Genomic DNA, 23,053 nt, shown 5'->3' on the forward strand with positions numbered 1-23,053 from the left:
CTTTTTTCAATCATATTGGAGACGACATACTAACCTATGACTTTTTTAAACATATTTGAGACGACATACTAACCGATGACTTTCTGATCAGATTGAGACGACATACTAACCTATGACTTTTTTTTTTTATCATATTTGAGACGACATACTAACCTATGACTTTTTTTATCAGATTTGAGACGACATACTAACCTATGAGTTTTTTATCAGATTTGAGACGACATACTAACCTATGACTTTTTTATCATATTTGAGACGACATACTAACCTATGACTTTTGTATCAGATTTGAGACGACATACTAACCTATGACTTTTTTATCACATTTGAGACGACATACTAACCTATGACTTTTGTATCAGATTTGAGACGACATACTAACCTATGACTTTTTTATCATATTTGAGACGACATACTAACCTATGACTTTTTTCAATCATATTGGAGACGACATACTAACCTATGACTCTTTTAAACATATTTGAGACGACATACTAACCTATGACTTTTTTATCAGATTTGAGACGACATACTAACCTATGACTTTTTTATCAGATTTGAGACGACATACTAACCTATGACTTTTTTTTATCAGATTTGAGACGACATACTAACCTATGACTTTCTGATCAGATTGAGACGACATACTAACCTATGACTTTTTTTTTTTATCATATTTGAGACGACATACTAACCTATGACTTTTTTTTATCAGATTTGAGACGACATACTAACCTATGACTTTTTTTATCAGATTTGAGACGACATACTAACCTATGACTTTTTTTTAATCATATTTGAGACGACATACTAACCTATGACTTTTTTTATCAGATTTGAGACGACATACTAACCTATGACTTTTTTTTAATCATATTTGAGACGACATACTAACCTATGACTTTTTTCAATCATATTTGAGACGACATACTAACCTATGACTTTTTTATCATATTTGAGACGACATACTAACCTATGACTTTAATATCAGATTTGAGACGACATACTAACCTATGACTATTTTTTAATCATATTTGAGACGACATACTAACCTATGACTATTTTTTAATCATATTTGAGACGACATACTAACCTATGACTTTTTGATCAGATTTGAGACGACATACTAACCTATGACTTTTTTATCATATTTTGGAGAACATACTAACCTATGACTTTTTTTTACATATTTGAGACGACATACTAACCTATGACTTTTTTTATCAGATTTGAGACGACATACTAACCTATGACTTTTTTACCGGATTTGAGACGACATACTAACCTATGACTTTTTTTTAATCATATTTGAGACGACATACTAACCTATGACTTTTTTTTAATCATATTTGAGACGACATACTAACCTATGACTTTTTTGTCAGATTTGAGACGACATACTAACCTATGACCTTTTGATCAGATTTGAGACGACATACTAACCTATGACTTTTTTTTAATCATATTTGAGACGACATACTAACCTATGACTTTTTTACCGGATTTGAGACGACATACTAACCTATGACTTTTTAATCATATTTGAGACGACATACTAACCTATGACTTTTTTGTCAGATTTGAGACGACATACTAACCTATGACTTTTTTGTCAGATTTGAGACGACATACTAACCTATGACTTTATTATCATATTTGAGACGACATACTAACCTATGAGTTTTTTATCAGATTTGAGACGACATACTAACCTATGACTTTTTTATCATATTTGAGACGACATACTAACCTATGACTTTTTTATCATATTTGAGACGACATACTAACCTATGAGTTTTTTGTCAGATTTGAGACGACACACTAACCTATGACTTTTGTATCATATTTGAGACGACATACTAACCTATGACTTTTGTATCAGATTTGAGACGACATACTAACCTATGAGTTTTTTGTCAGATTTGAGACGACACACTAACCTATGAGTTTTTTATCAGATTTGAGACGACACACTAACCTATGACTTTTTTATCATATTTGAGACGACATACTAACCTATGAGTTTTTTGTCAGATTTGAGACGACATACTAACCTATGACTTTTTTATCATATTTTGGAGAACATACTAACCTATGACTTTTTTTTATCATATTTTGGACGACATACTAACCTATGACTTTTTTTTACATATTTGAGACGACATACTAACCTATGACTTTTTTTATCAGATTTGAGACGACATACTAACCTATGACTTTTTTATCATATTTGAGACGACATACTAACCTATGAGTTTTTTGTCAGATTTGAGACGACATACTAACCTATGACTTTTGTATCATATTTGAGACGACATACTAACCGATGACTTTCTGATCAGATTGAGACGACATACTAACCTATGACTTTTTTTTTTTATCATATTTGAGACGACATACTAACCTATGACTTTTTTTATCAGATTTGAGACGACATACTAACCTATGACTTTTTTATCATATTTGAGACGACATACTAACCTATGACTTTTGTATCAGATTTGAGACGACATACTAACCTATGACTTTTTTCAATCATATTGGAGACGACATACTAACCTATGACTCTTTTAAACATATTTGAGACGACATACTAACCTATGACTTTTTTATCAGATTTGAGACGACATACTAACCTATGACTTTTTTTTATCAGATTTGAGACGACATACTAACCTATGACTTTCTGATCAGATTGAGACGACATACTAACCTATGACTTTCTGATCAGATTGAGACGACATACTAACCTATGACTTTTTTCAATCATATTGGAGACGACATACTAACCTATGACTCTTTTAAACATATTTGAGACGACATACTAACCTATGACTTTTTTTTTTATCATATTTGAGACGACATACTAACCTATGACTTTTTTAAACATATTTGAGACGACATACTAACCTATGACTTTTTTGTCAGTTTTGAGACGACATACTAACCGATGACTTTCTGATCAGATTGAGACGACATACTAACCTATGACTTTTTTTATCAGATTTGAGACGACATACTAACCTATGACTTTTTTTTATCATATTTGAGACGACATACTAACCTATGACTTTTTTTATCAGATTTGAGACGACATACTAACCTATGACTTTTTTTATCAGATTTGAGACGACATACTAACCTATGACTTTTTTTTAATCATATTTGAGACGACATACTAACCTATGACTATTTTTTAATCATATTTGAGACGACATACTAACCTATGACTTTTTGATCAGATTTGAGACGACATACTAACCTATGACTTTTTTTATCATATTTTGGACGACATACTAACCTATGACTTTTTTATCATATTTTGGACGACATACTAACCTATGACTTTTTTTTAATCATATTTGAGACGACATACTAACCTATGACTTTTTTACCGGATTTGAGACGACATACTAACCTATGACTTTTTTATCATATTTTGGACGACATACTAACCTATGACTTTTGTATCATATTTGAGACGACATACTAACCTATGACTTTTGTATCAGATTTGAGACGACATACTAACCTATGACTTTTTTATCATATTTGAGACGACATACTAACCTATGAGTTTTTTGTCAGATTTGAGACGACACACTAACCTATGACTTTTGTATCAGATTTGAGACAACATACTAACCTATGACTTTTTTATCATATTTGAGACGACATACTAACCTATGAGTTTTTTATCAGATTTGAGACGACATACTAACCTATGACTTTATTATCAGATTTGAGACGACATACTAACCTATGACTTTATTATCAGATTTGAGACGACATACTAACCTATGACTTTTTTATCATATTTGAGACGACATACTAACCTATGACTTTTTTCAATCATATTGGAGACGACATACTAACCTATGACTTTTTTAAACATATTTGAGACGACATACTAACCTATGACTTTTTTATCACATTTGAGACGACATACTAACCTATGACTTTTGTATCAGATTTGAGACGACATACTAACGTATGACTTTTGTATCATATTTGAGACGACATACTAACCTATGACTTTTTTATCATATTTGAGACGACATACCAACCTATGACTTTTTTGTCAGATTTGAGACGACATACTAACCTATGACTTTTTTTTATCATATTTGAGACGACATACTAACCTATGACTTTTTTTTATCAGATTTGAGACGACATACTAACCTATGACTTTCTGATCAGATTTGAGACGACATACTAACCTATGACTTTTTTTTTTATCATATTTGAGACGACATACTAACCTATGACTTTTTTCAATCATATTGGAGACGACATACTAACCTATGACTTTTTTAAACATATTTGAGACGACATACTAACCTATGACTTTTTTATCACATTTGAGACGACATACTAACCTATGACTTTTGTATCAGATTTGAGACGACATACTAACGTATGACTTTTGTATCATATTTGAGACGACATACTAACCTATGACTTTTTTATCATATTTGAGACGACATACCAACCTATGACTTTTTTGTCAGATTTGAGACGACATACTAACCTATGACTTTTTTTTATCATATTTGAGACGACATACTAACCTATGACTTTTTTTTATCAGATTTGAGACGACATACTAACCTATGACTTTCTGATCAGATTTGAGACGACATACTAACCTATGACTTTTTTCAATCATATTTGAGACGACATACTAACCTATGACTTTTTTATCATATTTGAGACGACATACTAACCTATGACTTTTTTATCATATTTGAGACGACATACTAACCTATGACTTTTTTTATCAGATTTGAGACGACATACTAACCTATGACTTTTTTATCATATTTGAGACGACATACTAACCTATGACTTTTTGATCAGATTTTGGACAACATACTAACCTATGACTTTAATATCAGATTTGAGACGACATACTAACCTATGACTATTTTTTAATCATATTTGAGACAACATACTAACCTATGACTTTTTTCAATCATATTGGAGACGACATACTAACCTATGACTTTTTTTTATCAGATTTGAGACGACATACTAACCTATGACTTTTTTCAATCATATTGGAGACGACATACTAACCTATGACTTTTTTTTATCAGATTTGAGACGACATACTAACCTATGACTTTTTTCAATCATATTTGAGACGACATACTAACCTATGACTTTTTTTTAATCATATTTGAGACGACATACTAACCTATGACTATTTTTCAATCATATTTGAGACGACATACTAACCTATGACTTTTTTTTATCAGATTTGAGACGACATACTAACCTATGACTTTTTTATCATATTTGAGACGACATACTAACCTATGACTTTTTTTATCAGATTTTGGACAACATACTAACCTATGACTTTTTTATCATATTTGAGACGACATACTAACCTATGACTTTTTTTATCAGATTTTGGACAACATACTAACCTATGACTTTTTTTTAATCAGATTTTGGACGACATACTAACCTATGACTTTTTTCAATCATATTTGAGACGACATACTAACCTATGACTTTTTTTTATCAGATTTTGGACGACATACTAACCTATGACTTTTTTTCAATCATATTTGAGACGACATACTAACCTATGACTTTTTTGTCAGATTTGAGACGACATACTAACCTATGACTTTTTTTTATCAGATTTGAGACGACATACTTTTGTATCATATTTGAGACGACATACTAACCTATGACTTTTTTTAATCATATTTTGGAGAACATACTAACCTATGACTTTTTTTTAATCATATTTGAGACGACATACTAACCTATGACTATTTTTCAATCATATTTGAGACGACATACTAACCTATGACTTTTTTTATCAGATTTGAGACGACATACTAACCTATGACTTTTTTACCGGATTTGAGACGACATACTAACCTATGACTTTTTTATCATATTTTGGACGACATACTAACCTATGACTTTTTTTTAATCATATTTGAGACGACATACTAACCTATGACTTTTTTTACCGGATTTGAGACGACATACTAACCTATGACTTTTTTGTCAGATTTGAGACGACATACTAACCTATGACTTTGTATCATATTTGAGACGACATACTAACCTATGACTTTTTAATCATATTTGAGACGACATACTAACCTATGACTTTTTTGTCAGATTTGAGACGACATACTAACCTATGACTTTTTGATCAGATTTGAGACGACATACTAACCTATGACTTTTTTGTCAGATTTGAGACGACATACTAACCTATGACTTTTTTGTCAGATTTGAGACGACATACTAACCTATGACTTTTTGATCAGATTTGAGACGACATACTAACCTATGACTTTTTGATCAGATTTGAGACGACATACTAACCTATGAGTTTTTTATCAGATTTGAGACGACATACTAACCTATGACTTTTTTTGTCAGATTTGAGACGACATACTAACCTATGACTTTATTATCAGATTTGAGACGACATACTAACCTATGACTTTATTATCAGATTTGAGACGACATACTAACCTATGAGTTTTTTATCAGATTTGAGACGACATACTAACCTATGACTTTTTTATCATATTTGAGACGACATACTAACCTATGACTATTTTTCAATCATATTTGAGACGACATACTAACCTATGACTTTTTTATCATATTTGAGACGACATACTAACCTATGACTTTTTTGTCAGATTTGAGACGACATACTAACCTATGACTATTTTTTTTATCATATTTTGGAGAACATACTAACCTATGACTTTTTTTTTAATCATATTTGAGACGACATACTAACCTATGACTTTTTTATCGGATTTGAGACGACATACTAACCTATGACTTTTTTATCATATTTTGGATGACATACTAACCTATGACTTTTTTTTAATCATATTTTGGCTTCCTTTGCAGGTGACAATGGCCAGGGCGGCGTCACCCAGGCCGTCAGGTGATATTGCCCTGGCCGCCGCCCGGGCCTTTGTACTACACATGTGACAGGAGAACAATACTCTTTTGTGAACAATAAACAGTAACTTTAAAATATTTACACTCTTGCTGTATCCACCCCACACAGTGAAAACCAAACACCTCTATCCCTCTGTGATTCACCATTTTTCTACCAACATGACAACAATCACCAACCGTCTATCAAACACTCAAAACTGCATTATTAAAATAAGCACCACAATGTATCTATTCTATCCCCTTCATGCTAAGATACTTTGTTGTCCAGGACTTTTTTCCAATGCAAAATGGTGATAGCTAGTCATAAACACCCTGACTTATGCTTTTTTGACTGCAATTGTATGTAATGTGTGGTGACTATACTTTCTCAGTGTATATGACATGTCTGCCTCTTTGCTGTTTACTTTCCACAAATATCAAATAAATAAAAATTATATTCAAATAACACTTAAGCTTTGGTTGTAACTTGCTAAGCAGTATGAAGGAAGGGCAGTTGAATCCCATTATGTTTTCATTTTATCTCTGTCAGACAGAATCTTTCATGATAAAAATAATTAACTGCAGATCTACATCTCTGTATTTGGCAGCTGTGACCTCAATCTCACTGTGTGTGATTCTTGGCAGTTTTTGACCATGATCAGCGTAATACAGCTGGAACGGTGTCGGGGCAGTAGATCGCTGCAACAGCTGGGTAAATACCACCTGATGCAATGCTAAAGACTGCCTGCTGCTTCAAAAACCAATAACAATGGAGTTTGTATCAAACAATCAGAGCAGCATACAGAGTGCTGTGCAATAAGGGTCACTTTCTAGACTGTGCTTTGTTTTTATACCAACCACAATGACAACAGAACTTCCTGAGTTGACTCACCATTTCCAGGCTCACACTCCTCCAAATCTTCGTCATCACTAGGACACTCGGCCGATGCTACCAATATGTCATCCGCATTCTAGAAAAATAGACACAGGAGGGAAGGGTCAGAACACATTTTATTTTTGGAGAGGATACACACAACATCCAAGGGGATTAAGAGCTTCAGACAGCGGTGGAGACACAGTGGAGCTCCAATGATACCAGTTTCACACAAGCTTATATGGCCGGGGGAGGAAAATATTTCTTTGGTTACAACATGCGGTTTGTTCAAAGTAGCTAATGTGATGTAAAGGTGAGAAAGAAGCTCTTTCAGGACAAACTTCACAGATCAACAAAAAAAACAGCACTAATCCTCCATTAAATAGACACAAAATGTTATATTTACCAAAGTTTTACACACAGCTGCAGGAACCTACCTTAATTAAATAATAATCTCAATGAATGATTCAGTCGTTCACCATGGATATACATATACTTGTGAAATATAGGTGTTTATCTTAGGGGCGTCTGAGAGAAATACAGGAACTTGGCTAAGTTGTGTTTATTTACTGACAAAGCCTAAACCACATTGCTCTAATTCCTGCTATGTCACAATACCCTGACTCAAACCTTTTTTCAAATGTACTGCACAACTTCATAAATCGCAACATCATTTGCTTCTGCTTCCTCCTAACGCTCAAGAAGAAAAGACCAGTGGAAGTTATTTTAACATGCGTGTGGAAGCTCAGTCAAGTGCAGCTTAATAAGCACAATCATTTGTACTTAACCAACAGGCGTTGTCCTCAATTTGCACATACCAAAGTAGAAGTATACATATGAATAAATATACACACACTTTCTTTTTTGACCTTTCTCTTCAACTGGTGAAAACAGATGATATCTGACAAGGCGGCTCTAACTTAGTGGCCAAGCTTTGTCCTGACACAGCTGCATGTCTAGACACCCGAATCTCCTCCTTCTTCGCTTAATATTCAAGATGGGGTCATCTGATAGCAAATGGAGCCTTTGTGAGCATAATTGGTTCAAGAGACACACTGCTACGTAGTCGTCTCTGTTATTTATCCAAGACCTGGTTATAATCAATCATAAATTCGATCATTGGTGTGTGTAAACAGTATGTAATAATTATTACATAATGCATGGGTTACACTTTTTTCCTGAAATTTAATAACATGTAGCCATAACCAACCAAAGCTGATGTCTTCTTCTCTACTGACTATGACAAAAAAAATTGTGAGTTATACATATCTTTGCTTGCTTATGTACTGGTATGAAGGCTATGGTAGGAAACTACATCAAGTAACTGGCCTACTATATACATACATATACATATACATATATATACATATTCATACATACATATAAATATATATATATATATATACACTCTAGGGAGTTCAGTGACTCTCCTGAAACAACGCAAACTGTTGGCAATTAAAAAAATAATGAAGCCTAGACCAAGTATGGACAGGCCTCTGACACAGGAGTCGGACCTCAGGATGCTCTGACTATGTACAACTATGAATGAACTACATGACGATGCCTAAACGAACACACACACAGGCACAGCCAGGACTCATCTCACATTCATCATCAATTACTCTTAAATATAAACTATATACTACTAGATTGGGGGGACTGGCGACCACACCCACTTATATACAGCAAGTTTACCTGCAACGTAATCTGTCTGTATAGAGCACTTTGCAGAAGGCATCATGTTGTAAGGTATGTAAATAAAATGTTTTTAATCTTCAAATCAAGATTTATATGTTTTCTCATTTAGAATTCACTATACAGAAAGCTAGCTTCTCAACTAATATAAAAGGTTAAGAAATTAGAATTAAAGCTCAAACCTCTTGCTGACAGGAAGATTGTGTGTTCATTGGAATAGCTCACAGTAGTTACCAGGTATATTCAATTAAGCGTACTACTTTTTTCTACAGGTATAACAGCACATCGGACAACAAAAAGTGTCCACAGCACATTGTGTTTGTGGTGACAAATGTTTTCGTCTTTCTGACTCAATACAGGGCTCCTCACTGTTGCTAGAGTTGTCACTGTTGTACTTTAGTTCAATATCTGACACACTTGTAAACCTTAATTCACACCCTCCCCCTCTTGAACACCCACAACATCAGCGCTGAGTGTAATTCACTTTAAGGACAATGGTGCACTGCTGAAGGAGTGCCTCCCAACTCCAGTTTAACTTGGTCGGAACTCTCCGCATTGCATCCATCGAAACAAGACAAACACCTGGGGCAGCATCAGCGTAGCTTGCCGTCTTAGTTTTATATTTAACATCCTGACACCAAATTTGGGTCAGGGCAAGGCAAGTGATGACTCTGACAGTTTCATGGAAACCCACAGTATCAAGGGGGAAAAAATAACATACCCCACATGCATACATCAAAAGGTAGATCTTTTATTCTAAGCATCAAAGTGCATTATTCCACTATGATCAAAGCTACAGCGCGGCGGGTAGCTCAGAGCTTTTGGAGAAATTGAAATTTGGGTTTCCGCTCACTTGCTGCCCGTCTCAGAGTGTGTTGGCTGTTGCTGTGGATATTCATTAGACTGCAATAGTTCCTGTTAGCTTTGCCTGCTTTGGTATTTAGAATGCTATGTTTGCTCTTGCACAAAATGACACCACGGGCTCCGTATGATAAGATACTGGTGTGAGCTAGAACTGCAAATTATGACTGCTTTCAAGTTATCACACATTCATACTCCTCGTATTTCGTAATGTCAATTATAAAAAAAATACACCATCGGCTGTCTTTAATCAAACACACCTATGAGCCATGTGTTGGGTGTATAATACAAACAAAACAACTCTAACTTCATTGCTGTCAACTCTAAACAGATCTGCTATTCTCTCTCCATCACAGTTTCTTTGTAGGTGGGATTAACAACAGGGACGTCATCTTTCTTTGCAATTACCGACAATGAAAGGGTGAGCGCAAAGCAATCTGCATGTTTCTTGGACTGCAACAGTGATGACTAACACGAGATTGGAAACAACAGTCTCTCTTGATTGTAGAATAATGAACAACAACTCTTCCACAAACAGATCATAGAGAGTGACTAACACGCACACATGATGTCACAGTTGTGATGAAGGAGGAAGACTGGTTCCCGAGGTGTTATTCCCAATTCTAATTAAAACGGAGGGTTTAAGGTTGTTATCCTCAGTGTTATGTAACACAGAAACACAGAGCTCTTCCACGTATTGAAACATTTGAATATCTGACATTTTGTGTCAGTCTGGTTGAATACAAACACACAGTACACAGTACAAACCAGTCAGAGTCCTGAGTCTGAAAACCCTTTGTTTCATTTGGCACCCTTGTTACTGAACTCATCTCAAATTAACCCAGATTCTAAGAAAACAAATGGGTTTAATCTGCAGACAGCAGAAATCCCCCTTGCCTCCCCTGAAGTTTTTATGTACACAGACAACTTTTTGTCTTTTTTAATCAAAGAACCACATGTTTTCAAACACAGTTGTTCATCTTTTGGCCTGATGATTAAACCAATTTCATGCCGATCCAAGCCGTCTGCACGGCTACGATACACACCACTGATGCTAAGTACCCATTTTTCTTCTATTTATGACAAACTGTTTGCTGCCATGAATCTCAAAACAAACAACACTACTTTTCTGTGCACCACAGGCTTTTTCCCAGGACAGACATTGAGTGTTCAGAACAGCAAATATCAGACATTTCATACACTGTCTGGTGCCTCTCAGCTGTTCAAAATCAATATAATCCTTGCGCTTTCAGGACTTGTTTGCTTAATTTGACAGGCTACAACTGTGTCTTCTCTAACCATTTAAACATAACTTTACAAATCCCAGAGCAAAAACTATTCTGATCGTCTGCAAGAATAATCAGGGCTTTGTACCAACAACAGGCTGCAATAAAGATTTTATGTTTTTATGCTCACTAAAGAATGTGTATTGACTCATTGCTAATATCTATTCATTCTCACGCACATATCCTAAATGCTATTTTGGACTATTGTGACAATACACCATGCTCAGCCAGGTACATAATAATAATGCTGTTAAAATGTGTGCAGACTCACTGAAACTAGATTCTTCGCAATAAAAAACACTCTAAAGGTGGCACTCACCTTTTTTATGGCCAAACATAAACGTCTGCAGCACACATTAAGGCTTGTAACAACAGAGCGGCAGACAATTCTCCAAGTTCTCTGCTATCCGAAAATAGTTCCAGATAATTCATCAAACAGGGCTGTCTATCGCTGCCAATTTCATATCACGAACCGCTGCTATAAAAGCTGGTTAAATGATGGATGCGGAAGAATGTTTTTTCGGCAAGAAATCTGGAGCCTAGACATATAATACTGAACCGATTAGATGGCTAAGTGTGACATCTTACAGTCGGGTTCTATCAATCCCATGTTTAGAGAAAAGTCCATAGACTGCGTCTTGCCAACCAGGCACAACCCAGACAGTCTTGTAAAGTGACCTTTAAATGTAAAAATGTTCAACTTGCTTAGGTTTTTTGAACGCAACCTTGCTGAGGCTATGAAGGCTTTGTTATGTGACTTTTTACAAGAGGTAGAAAAAATGACAACAAATAACCAAGAGTTGAGCAAGGAGCAAAACTAACATTGCAATTTTCTTTCTACTTGGTGTTAGCAAGACTAACCTTCACTTTGCACTAATTGGCAATGCTGGATTTATTCAAAATGAGGCAGATAGGGCGCTGAAAGGATGGAATCTGCTGAGGTTTGCTATGATGACAAAGAGTGAGCGCGTCTAAATCTATTCAGCATCCGCTGATCGTGGTTGTCAGGGACGAGCACGAGTGGCTTGCTGACTGATCTCAGATAAGCTTCTGTGGATGTGAATCGCGCTAATGAACACATATGAGTAAGAAGACACACTGGTAATTGGCACCTTGCCTTTGTGATTCTGGCAACATCATCAAAGTTTGTTAGACGGTTGAAGTTCAAAGTATGAAATGGACAGCTTTTAAAGACGAGAGCTTTCAAGCAGTTCCAGTTCACAGTTATTGCAATAATGTGGAAAAGGCTGACATAATGTACATCAATGTAGACACACGGAAAAGAAGCTTGCATCATTTTCAGTGATGACCTGGATCACGCTTTTAAAAATGCTATGCAGCAGTCTTTTTGCACTGCACACAGCATGTAGCTGGTGATGTTGTGTGTGGACTGAAGCCTAATCTTCCCTGGAACATATGCAGCCTGTTATTTGGTCTTTTTATGAGAGGAGTGGGCCTGGATGACCCATCCTTTCCATGTAGGGAAGAGCACTTCCCTGCTGTTTGCTAATTGCTGCTTATATTGGCAGTACTTGCTACACTTAGCATATGTGGATAATCATCAGACTATAAATCACAGCCTTTCACATGCGTATGAAGAGGGGCAGTAAATATAAGTTCACGGTAACCTAAGTTGTTTTGTTGTTGCGGGAGCTCCTTTTCATTACTTTTCCTCCCCTCCTCCAGCCTTTGTTGATCTGCCTGGATGTGCTATAATTTTGCCACATCTGGGGTTCAGTCAACCATATCGTCTAGGAGCAAATCAAAATTGCTGTGTTGATTGGTCTGATAGGACCTGCCACAAAAGCTGCTCTGTGACTCCCTCTCAGGCTGGGGGCTGCTTGAACATCTGAATGTGACTGTTTGACCTTGCAGCTGATGTACGATTCATTTTGAAATGCAAGCCTACTCGTTCAAGGACGGTCATCTGGTTACTTAGCCATGCTATATAATCTTTCAAATATTGTTCTCAGCACTTTGAGATTTTGGACCAACTTTCAAAAGACAATTAAAAGTAACTGGCAGTGACTCAAACGATAGCATCTTTGGTTATTCTTTAGCTTCTCAGCATGAGTCATTTAAATAAGCTTAGAATTACAAACTCACCTGTGTCACACTGTCCCTCATGGTGGGCGAGCGCTGCTTGCGGGTGGTGGTTGTTGCCATGGTTGTGGTTGTTTCCATGATTGTGGTGGACATGTCAGCCAGCGGGGTGGTGGAGGTGGTGTCAGTGGTGAGCACTGAGGGCACGTCGCCCACTAGCCGCAGGTTACCCTGGGTCTGGACATTGGGGTCGCCCTCTGCTGCCAGTTTGAGCACCTGCAGGCCATTGTAGTACAGACCTGAGATCTGGCCCTGGAAGTGGCGCCCCGTCTCTCCCCCGCCACCGATTTTGATGAACGCCTGGCTGTTGAAGATGGTCAATTGGCGACCTGATATGCGAGAGACAAGGTGAAGGTTGCAGAAATGAAGGAGAGAGGAAGTGGAGGTACGAGAGGCAGAAAAGAGAAATCATGGGGAAAGCAAGAGAGAGAAGGCAGAGAATATAAATGAGTCTCGGTCTCTAGGTGAGCTTCCGCATGAAACAGGTTGTACACATTGTGAAACATGGGATATAGTGGGACTGTTTCAATCACATGGGATCTCCTGAGCAACACTTTAGGGAGATTGGACCCTGGCTTGCTGCAGCCATTACGGAGCTGGGCACGTGCCCCTTTCCCAGAAAGGCAGCCTGAATCTGACAGTCAAATAGATTGCAGGGGCAGTTGCGGCTTGACCCTGAGACTGAAAGTTCACAGCTAAATGCATCTCATTTGCTCTAAGATGGAATGTATTAGAACAATGCCGGGTCTGTGTCATTGACCTCCAATGCACCTGTGCTGCACAATGATAAAGTACCTCTGCCAGCGGAAAAAATGGCACCTTGCTCCGCTATCTAAAGGAGGAAAATAGGGTCCTCATTGGAAGGAAATGTTTAATTCAGCAGCCTCTCTGTGGTCATTACCATTCATCTGGATGGATGGATGGATGAAGGGAGGATAAGGCTGGCCATTTAACCAGGGTCCAATACTAATGTGTTACCGGGACTTGGGGTGGACAGGGGGGCAGTCTGACAGGTGTACTTTTTCTCGATGGATTTTCTTCAGCTGATGTCAGTTCAGGTTGTATTTAGACTTTCTCTCTTTTTTTCCTACCCTAGATTTGCACCCTGGCTCTCCTCTGGGGCGTCACATCATGCCACTTGGACTGATGCAAAGTTGAACCCTCATTATATGAGACATGTAGATGCGAGGGGCAGATGGTGAAAGGAAGTGGGTTAAAAACAGACCTGATGAGGTAATCATTAGAGCAGCAGGACGGGAGGAGGCAAAGAGCTTTTTTTATGGATTAATCAATCCCTGTAAGGAAGAAGGGAGTATGTTTGTGAAAGGAATACTACACTAATGTGTGCATTTGAGAGGAAAATTTCGACTCTCTGGGGAAGGTAGGCTACGGACTTCTGAAATGATAGACTCCTCTGGCCTAATGGGAGTGTGTGCATGCATGTATTTATATTTATTACTCTTTACACAGGTGTGACAGACTACTCATGTGTGGACTTTTGCACCTCATGCACATGTAATTTGCAGAAACTGACTTTCGTGTGTGTAAATATGTGTAATGATGACGGATTCATCTTCTGGATGTCTTTTGAATGTAAGGGTTGTTTCCTGTGTGGGACTGGCAGCCTAACCCTAAACCAAGGACAGTGTTCTAATCATCAGCGTGGAGGCACTAGAGACAGGTCCCGGCCCCATTTGTTTTCAATAAAGACAGCAGAGAGGGCACTTCATCACGGTAATTATGATTTACTCTCTTTCTACACTCGCACGTGCACTTGTCCTGATGCATGTGTAACACCTGTGTGGGTGGATTTATCAGACAAAAATCAACTAACGCACATGTATGTGTGTGTGTGTGTGTGTGTGTGTGTGTCTGTGAGTTTTCTACAGAAGAGCTGAAGAGATAAATCTATTCCATTGAGATGGGCCATTACACGTGTCATCCCATTATCAGATCATTAGGCCCATCAGGGGCCCACGAGGGACCTAGCTCCCCTTGCCTAACTTTATAATGAGACTTAATGTCTGGCATATGCACTGTTGACATAATAAGCTGAGTCTCACTCTATTATCTCAATACCAAATACATGTTTGGTGTGGGAGTGATACTGCAATAAACACAAGGAATGGGAGAGACAGATTGTGGACATCAGCAGGGAAAATACAGGAGAATAATTGCACTTGCGTACAAACAGAGGGGTTAAGAAACACAGGCAGGATCACACTCAGAAAGGAACAAAAAAAATATAACCCTGCCTCATGCCTACCCCACCCACCCCACTTCCAGTCAATGTCCTTGACCAGAGGACACGTATGCACAAGCGTCACATCAGCCCAAAGGGTCTCCCACTCTCCACTCAAAGGGACTGAGGAGAAGTTGAGGACACACGTGTTCATCTGTATCCTTGAATGCTAACAGTCATCTAAGTTTACTAATCAGCTCAAGTTCCTCTACAAATGCCCGACTCTCCGTGTGTGGGCAGCAACTCCAAGTCAGAGGGTGATCTGCTCAGAAAAGGACTTAAGTGTATTGGTGTCACAGTCAGTGACACAGTCATAACTAAGCCATACTGACAAGTAGCTTATGGTGTAGGAGGGTAGGGGGATTAGTGATACCTCTGAAAGTCAGAGCACATACATCGACACGTATCGTGAAATATTTCTTGAGGTATCTAAGTATTCGTTGGGTGACCGATTTAATCCTGCAGGTGCCAATGTCCTCCTCCGTAAAAGGACAAAAAAGCAGACGTAGGAGCCTTTAGTGCAGGAGAGCACTGTGATCGGAGTGTGAGACGGACCAAAAAAAGAAAAAAAAGAGAAAAAAGGTGCCCCCCAGACTATATGAAGGGAAATCAGTGTTTGCTTTTGTAGCTGTCTGCTCAGAATGAGACTCTAACAGGGCCTGATGAAGTTATTGTTTCAGGGTCTGCCGGGTCAAATCAAAAGTGACATGCGGTTTTAGAGCCAATTTTGGCAGCGGCCATGAGCAGGGCTGGAGTGCGGTGGGGGTTGGGGGGGTAGAAAAAAACAAGAAGCCTCTGCATGACAAGCAATCACAGCACCTTAAATGACGGAGCTGGATTTGGCAGTGCTGCCAAGAAGAGGGTGTGGGGGGGGGGTATATAATAACTCAGTGAAATGACCTTTATGTGTGTGATAGTTGGCCTTTTCAAGTAGTGTGTGTTGGCCCAACATATATTTACATATGCCTTTTCCGCTTCAACAGCCACATGGGTGTGCAGTAGACAGCCCAGCACATGGGGTTTGCACATTGATGAGGGACTGTTGGACCAATTTGGATTGATTGGGTGGTTGCTGCCTCATCTCTTTCCCCAGAGCTCTTAAGGTGATGGGCATTTAATGGGTAGGGGTTTGTGCTCGGAAGAGTCCGGAGCAGGGGGATGAGGGGTTGGGATGGGAGGAGGGTGGCAGGCAGCCAGTCACTTATTATAACGGACATTCACGGCCGTACACAAAGCTTTAATTAACCGCAGTGCAGCCACTGCAGCCACTGCAGATGAACTGAGAGACTCAAACTTGATCTCGTCTTCGATCTATCAATCCGTCGTTTGTCTGTCTACCTTTTAGGGTGTGTGACATTTCTTTAAAGCTTGGGGACAATTGTAAATTTGAATTATTTCTTTCCTTCTGTTCCATTGAAACATGATTTAAATTGTTTTTAGGTCTACACCAATGGCAAGAGTCTACTGCCATTTGTAAAGGTCTTACCACACTGGAGTTATAATAAAGATGAGATGAACATTTATTGCATTTGCCACATTTTTTCTATGAAAACTTTAATTAGAATTACGCTCATCCAGTGATGATGAGGTGAAGTTCCACTGCATCATACAGGAGCTGAAGCACAGGGCCCTAGTTTTAAATCCTGCTGCAGATCCTACAGTCACATCTGAGGACCATACTACCATCCTACTAACAGAGAGCAGTGTCTGACAGTCTCTTAGATGTAAGCTGTTTTGTAGCTCATGCTACTATAGTTTAAAATTGATTACATGGCTTTCAGATTCAATCTATCCATCCTTAGGAATAAATGTAAGAGGGTAGTTCTGTTCTTCTTTAGATTCTGCACACCACTCTCCTAACTCTGTCGGTCCCCATTACATTTAAAGCCATATAGCATGTTCTTATAAATTCCATAGAGGATGAAGGGATATACAAAGAAACATGCTGATTGTATTCTTCTTCTTCTTCTGTTCATTCCAAGGTTTCCTGACTAGACATGGTGCTTCAGAGGTGCTCCTGTCCTACAGCCTGGAAGAACATAGTATCCTAGTTGGGAGCTGTGCACTCTTTGATGCTTAAATAGGGCATCTGGGTAAAAGAAAGCGGTCACGACTATTTCTAAAGGCATTATCATCTGCAATCACACCCGCCTTTGGTTGGATCACCCGGGGGGCTTAGTGGCTGACAGGCTAGCAGTGCTCTGACTTCGATTTCCTCACAGAATCATTGTGGTAATGACCCCTGCATGTCACAGTACCTTGTGCAGCTTGGGGGAGGGGTATTTTTACATTTATAATGCACAGTGGAATAAAGTGTGATGCCCTCCCTCCCTCTGTAAACTGGCAGGTAATCAATATGAAGGGAGAAGTGGACTTCCTCCTGCTGTACAGCTTACAGTGTCTCTGAATCAACAGAGTAATTGTAGCTGACTTTAACTACAGTGCAACAAGACTTTCAAGTAAATTGTAACTATTAAAGATACATAACGTAATTTTTTTTCATCTGACCATTGGGAAGCAACTGATTTATCTTTTCCAAAGCGAGAGAGAGAGAGAGTGAGTGATAAAGTAAGAAGAGGTTGAGCAGGGACTGAGAGAACGGGGACAGGAGAGATGACAGGAGTGAGGGAGGATGACACACGAGGAGGACAGGGAGAGAGCGGGCCTGCATGAGGATAGAATGTCAAGGAGACAGAGTGAGGGCACATAGGAAGGGACACAGGGAGTGGATGACAGGCTTGATAAAAAAAACAAGAGGAATGACGCAGTCAAAGATAGTGGCTGAGGTAGACTAGTGATGCGCAGATTGCAGATATACCCGAGGACTCGCGGGTCAGTTTGTCAAAATAACATTTCCGATTAATGGCGGATGGGCGAAATAGGCGTCACATCATTAATGTGTAAAAAATGAATTACATTCTCTAAAATGTAAACGAGTCTTTTGCATTCCTGCAAAGAGGGCTGCAAGCAAGAGCTCATTGCAGCTAGGTGCATTATTGACAACAGGTGGAGTCTAATTTTTCCACAGTGGCCAAGGGGCACATTTGGTAATTGGGTAATCTCTCCCTGTTTACAGATGCACAGATCCCCAAAATACCAAATGCTCACAGTCACAATAGGTCCATATGTTTATATTGACTATTAATCGCAATTGTTTCCTCAGATTCACCGCAGACAGTGTGTGTGTCAAACTAAAGCCCATTATAGAGGTGAATTTCATTGAAACCAGCCTTCTTAAGTGTAATATGTTACCATATTATCACCAGTAGAGGTGGAGTGGATGTTCATGGGTTGGTGATGGGCGGAGGAGTCAAGCATACGTGTGGATTCAGATGTCATCAGAGCTGATCCGCATATCTTTAGTAGAGACAGAGTACTGTAATACTCGAGTAAGTAGGAAAAGGAAAAGGAAAAAGCACTTTAGTGCCTCCCGTATATCCTCTATCGCCCCACTGTCATTTTCAAGTGTGGTCGGCTAATCGCATGTTTAACCTTGTGGTAATGACGGGGTTTTATTCTATGTACCTGCTGCAAATCTAGCTGCATCCCTGTGATTTGACCGGAGAAGATGCTCATATAGACAAAGTGGGTATACATTTACACAGGGGTGGGAAGAATACGAAAATAACATACTCAGCCAGATGTAGTGTCATAAATACTGCAGCGATAATAGACTTACTGTTACGAAAAGTCAAAAGTACAGAATTTTAAGTTGCGTTACTGAAAAGGGGATGGTTTATAGCATAATTCCCTGTCTTCTCACAGTAATGGTAAAATTAGGTTAATTGCTGAGAATTCTGTGAATGCTGAGTTCACTTAAAAGACTGAGAGGGCAAATGGTTCATTCTAAACTGTATTGTCTACACTTTTTAATCACAGTTTTAATATTCATAAGACAATTTTGTAATATTACAATTACAATAAAAGTAACATTTGTTTTAATCAAATTCTTCATGTAAGTAATTAACTTATTGATAACACACACCTACTATTGAATTTCCACATGCTTAAGAAAGACTGTAATAGTGGAGATGTCATTTCTTTTTTTTTGTGAACCTTCAAATACAGTTTTTCTGATATGCCCACCATATCAACAATGTGAATATTCTTTAAAAATGTCCAAATGACATTAGTTTGCCACTAATAATTTTCTCTGAGATGTAAGTGATTCTCAAGAGTTTCAGGTTTGTGGTAGAAACAATGTAGCTGATTTGCTCACTATCGTTTGGTTTTTACAGTAATACTGCTTTAAAAGTGTTTGAGATTTTCTGGCTAGACCTTTGGATTGTTTAAACATACATAATGACCCGACAGGAGGCTAAAGGCCTGGGATCTAGTCTACGGGGAGTGAGGAAGCTATTCAGATGAGACGTGAACAGTCCAGATCAACTTCATATAGCACTAACAAATTCCAAGACTTGAATAACTAAGAATTTAGACACACATATGTGACTGATTGTGCTGCCATGCTCTCCAGTCTGAATGTCTCATATTGAGAAAACATGATCACAGGAGCTGAAGCACAGGGCCCTAGTTTTAAATCCTGCTGCAGATCCTACAGTCACATCTGAGGACCATACTACCATCCTACTAACAGAGAGCAGTGTCTGACAGTCTCTTAGATGTAAGCTGTTTTGTAGCTCATGCTACTATAGTTTAAAATTGATTTTACAGAGACATCTTGTTCTTTTTTTTTTTTTTTTAGGTTTGAGCCACGTTGGCTGCAACTGTTCTTACCAACAACTCTATGTAAATGAAGTCCATTTATATTCCACTTTTCTAGTCTTAATGACCACTCAAAGTGCTTACGTTACTGTTCACATTCATAGCGCTCACTTATTCCATTCCCAGCAATTAGGGGAATTTTGGGTTACAGTGTCTCGTCCAAGTAGACTGACACGCAGACTGGGGGAGCTGAGGATCAAATCAGGAAATGTAAAATGCATCACTTCCTGTTCGCCCGAGTATTTTGGTAATGACAGATTTTTAGAACATTTTATCAGTTGGGTAAGGGTTGCGTCACTCTTCTCTGATGTCAGGATCCATCAGTACAGTGATCACAGTAATGATCACATCTGTCAGGTTCAGAGGATCCCTACAAACATGATAATGATCACTTTCTTTCATCTTCTCATGTAGATTTTCATCAAATTTGAATTTTGTATTTTAATAATAGCATGAATAAAAAGTTATGAATAAGAGATAGAAGTTATAAACTGTAACAGTCCAATCATCAGCTAGTGAATAAAAGTATAAGAATTCATCTTTCCAAAACTTCTGGTTCATCACTATAACCATGATGACTTTTTGCAGCTTCTCCTGTTCATGCTCTATATTTCCTCTTCAACAAGATGGAAACTTCCCTCAGATTAGTTGCAGAAACAGGAGTAATACTTTGATGCACCATCCTCCTCAAATCTTTCCTTAACAGAGAGAGAAATGGCTCAGATGAGATGTGGTCTGTAATTACTAGCTGTGCCAAGCCAAGCCCGGGAGTGGGCTGGGCTTGGGCCACGCTTGACTTGCTAACGCACAAATTGGAGGCTGTAAGGGTGAATGTAGGTGGAGATGAGGGGAGGGGGGTGAAGAAAGGATGATCCAAGTGCACCCATCCCCGGTGGAGGGGATATGAAAAGGACTTACAGCTGGAGAGAGCAGTAACTTTCTCCCACCACCATCGTCATTACGCCTCTCTCATCCTCCTTCTACTCCTGTTATCTTGCAGAGACGAGGAATGCCATATGGTTGCAAGAAGCCTCCATCTGAAATGTTTTCTCTTAGCTGAGTTACAGGGTGGGAGGGATGGCCCAGAATTCACCTCTATCAATACAACGCTTTGTGGTGTGCACAACAGATAGTTGGACCGTTTTCATGCAGAGTCTGTATGGGTTTGTGTTCATAAATGCTTCATTTGCCTGCAGAATTTCTCGTATCTGTATCAACAAACAAGAACTCCCTCTATTTCTATTTTCTTCTATGAAGAAAAAAAAAAGACTAAGAAGAGAGAAAGTCGAAGAAGGCTGGAGCGCAATGGGGGTGGGGTGGAATGCTGACAAAGTCGATTATGAAGTGTTCCCCAGTTATCTCCTCGGCGCAAGGCTCTCTTTGGTACTTAAGAGCGTTTTGCTTCTTTACTCCTTTTTTACTCGGGCTGGTTTGGGAAGAACACTATGAATTAATTGTGGTTTACAGTGGAGATGAGGGGCAAAATGCGGCATGAAGTTAGATGGAAAGCTTTGCGAGGCAACGTGGAGCCCTGAGGTCCTTGAAGGCAGCTGAGGGTGCAGAGATTGTGGCAGTGAAATCGCAGGACTCTGGAGACACTAGATTGGATTTAATCTGATGCTGCTCTATCTCGGCTCCTGTATCTGTATGCAGATCTTAAACAAGAGCTACTGTCGCCGTAGTGACACAAAGAGAGATAGCACGGTGGTTAGCTGGGGACAATCTTCTCTCTTTTTATTCACTCCAGCTGTGACTGTGTTGTTTTCAGGCCATTTCATGGTTGGAGACCATGAAATAATGGCAAAGCTTTCTTACAGACACTTTTCTACTCACGAGTAAGCATGTTACCATTGGTACAATTTTTCACCTGCTTCCCTCAAATATGACCACAATGGCACAGGGAGATCAAACGAGAAAACAAGATAGTGACTCAGCGGGATATAAAGCTCATCACAGGGGTACTGAAAGGCAGACTGAGACGGATTTGCTCTCTGTTGAATGCAGCCTGATATGAGACAATCTCTGCAATGAAGCTGGGATCATGAACAGCGGATCTGGACCAATTCCGGGCTTAGAGATGTTGATTTGGGCTCTGGCCCCACACCAAGTGGGAGGACTTGATTGCTTTCGATTAGGGAATGGGGGGAGCTTCTGCCAGACCATTAAACACTAAACATTAAATCTAATTCTTCAACTTGCTTTTTACGCCACAGAGACCTGGTCTCCTAGTATTCCTCCTCTCTCCTCCACCTGCACTCCTGTAGCCCAACTCAAAGCTCTGTCATTATGCTACTGGTTTGCTCCAGAGGGACAAGCTCCTATCTA

At 38.8% G+C, this 23,053-nt stretch overlaps 1 protein-coding gene and 1 long non-coding RNA gene across 12 annotated transcripts in view; one reads left to right on the top strand and one right to left on the bottom strand.

Moving 5' to 3' along the window:
- LOC109637693 (uncharacterized) overlaps positions 1–7,410 on the top strand; it is a 55,866-nt gene extending 48,456 nt beyond the window's left edge. Inside the window, exon 3 of the long non-coding RNA XR_002203288.2 lies at positions 6,910–7,410. This is a non-coding gene — a long non-coding RNA (uncharacterized lncRNA). The remainder of the gene's footprint in view (positions 1–6,909) is intronic.
- Positions 1–23,053, bottom strand: part of nrxn2b (neurexin 2b) — a 618,875-nt gene that overhangs the window by 26,767 nt on the left and 569,055 nt on the right. For all 11 annotated transcript variants that reach the window (XM_069519278.1, XM_069519277.1, XM_069519272.1 and 8 more), the window contains 2 exons: positions 13,765–14,090; positions 7,835–7,913 (listed from right to left, as the gene is read on the bottom strand). In XM_069519278.1, the coding sequence (XP_069375379.1) occupies positions 7,835–7,913; positions 13,765–14,090 (405 nt within the window). The remainder of the gene's footprint in view (positions 1–7,834; positions 7,914–13,764; positions 14,091–23,053) is intronic.

This window comes from Paralichthys olivaceus, chromosome 22 (assembly GCF_024713975.1).
Source record: "Paralichthys olivaceus isolate ysfri-2021 chromosome 22, ASM2471397v2, whole genome shotgun sequence".
Lineage (NCBI taxonomy): Eukaryota > Metazoa > Chordata > Actinopteri > Pleuronectiformes > Paralichthyidae > Paralichthys > Paralichthys olivaceus.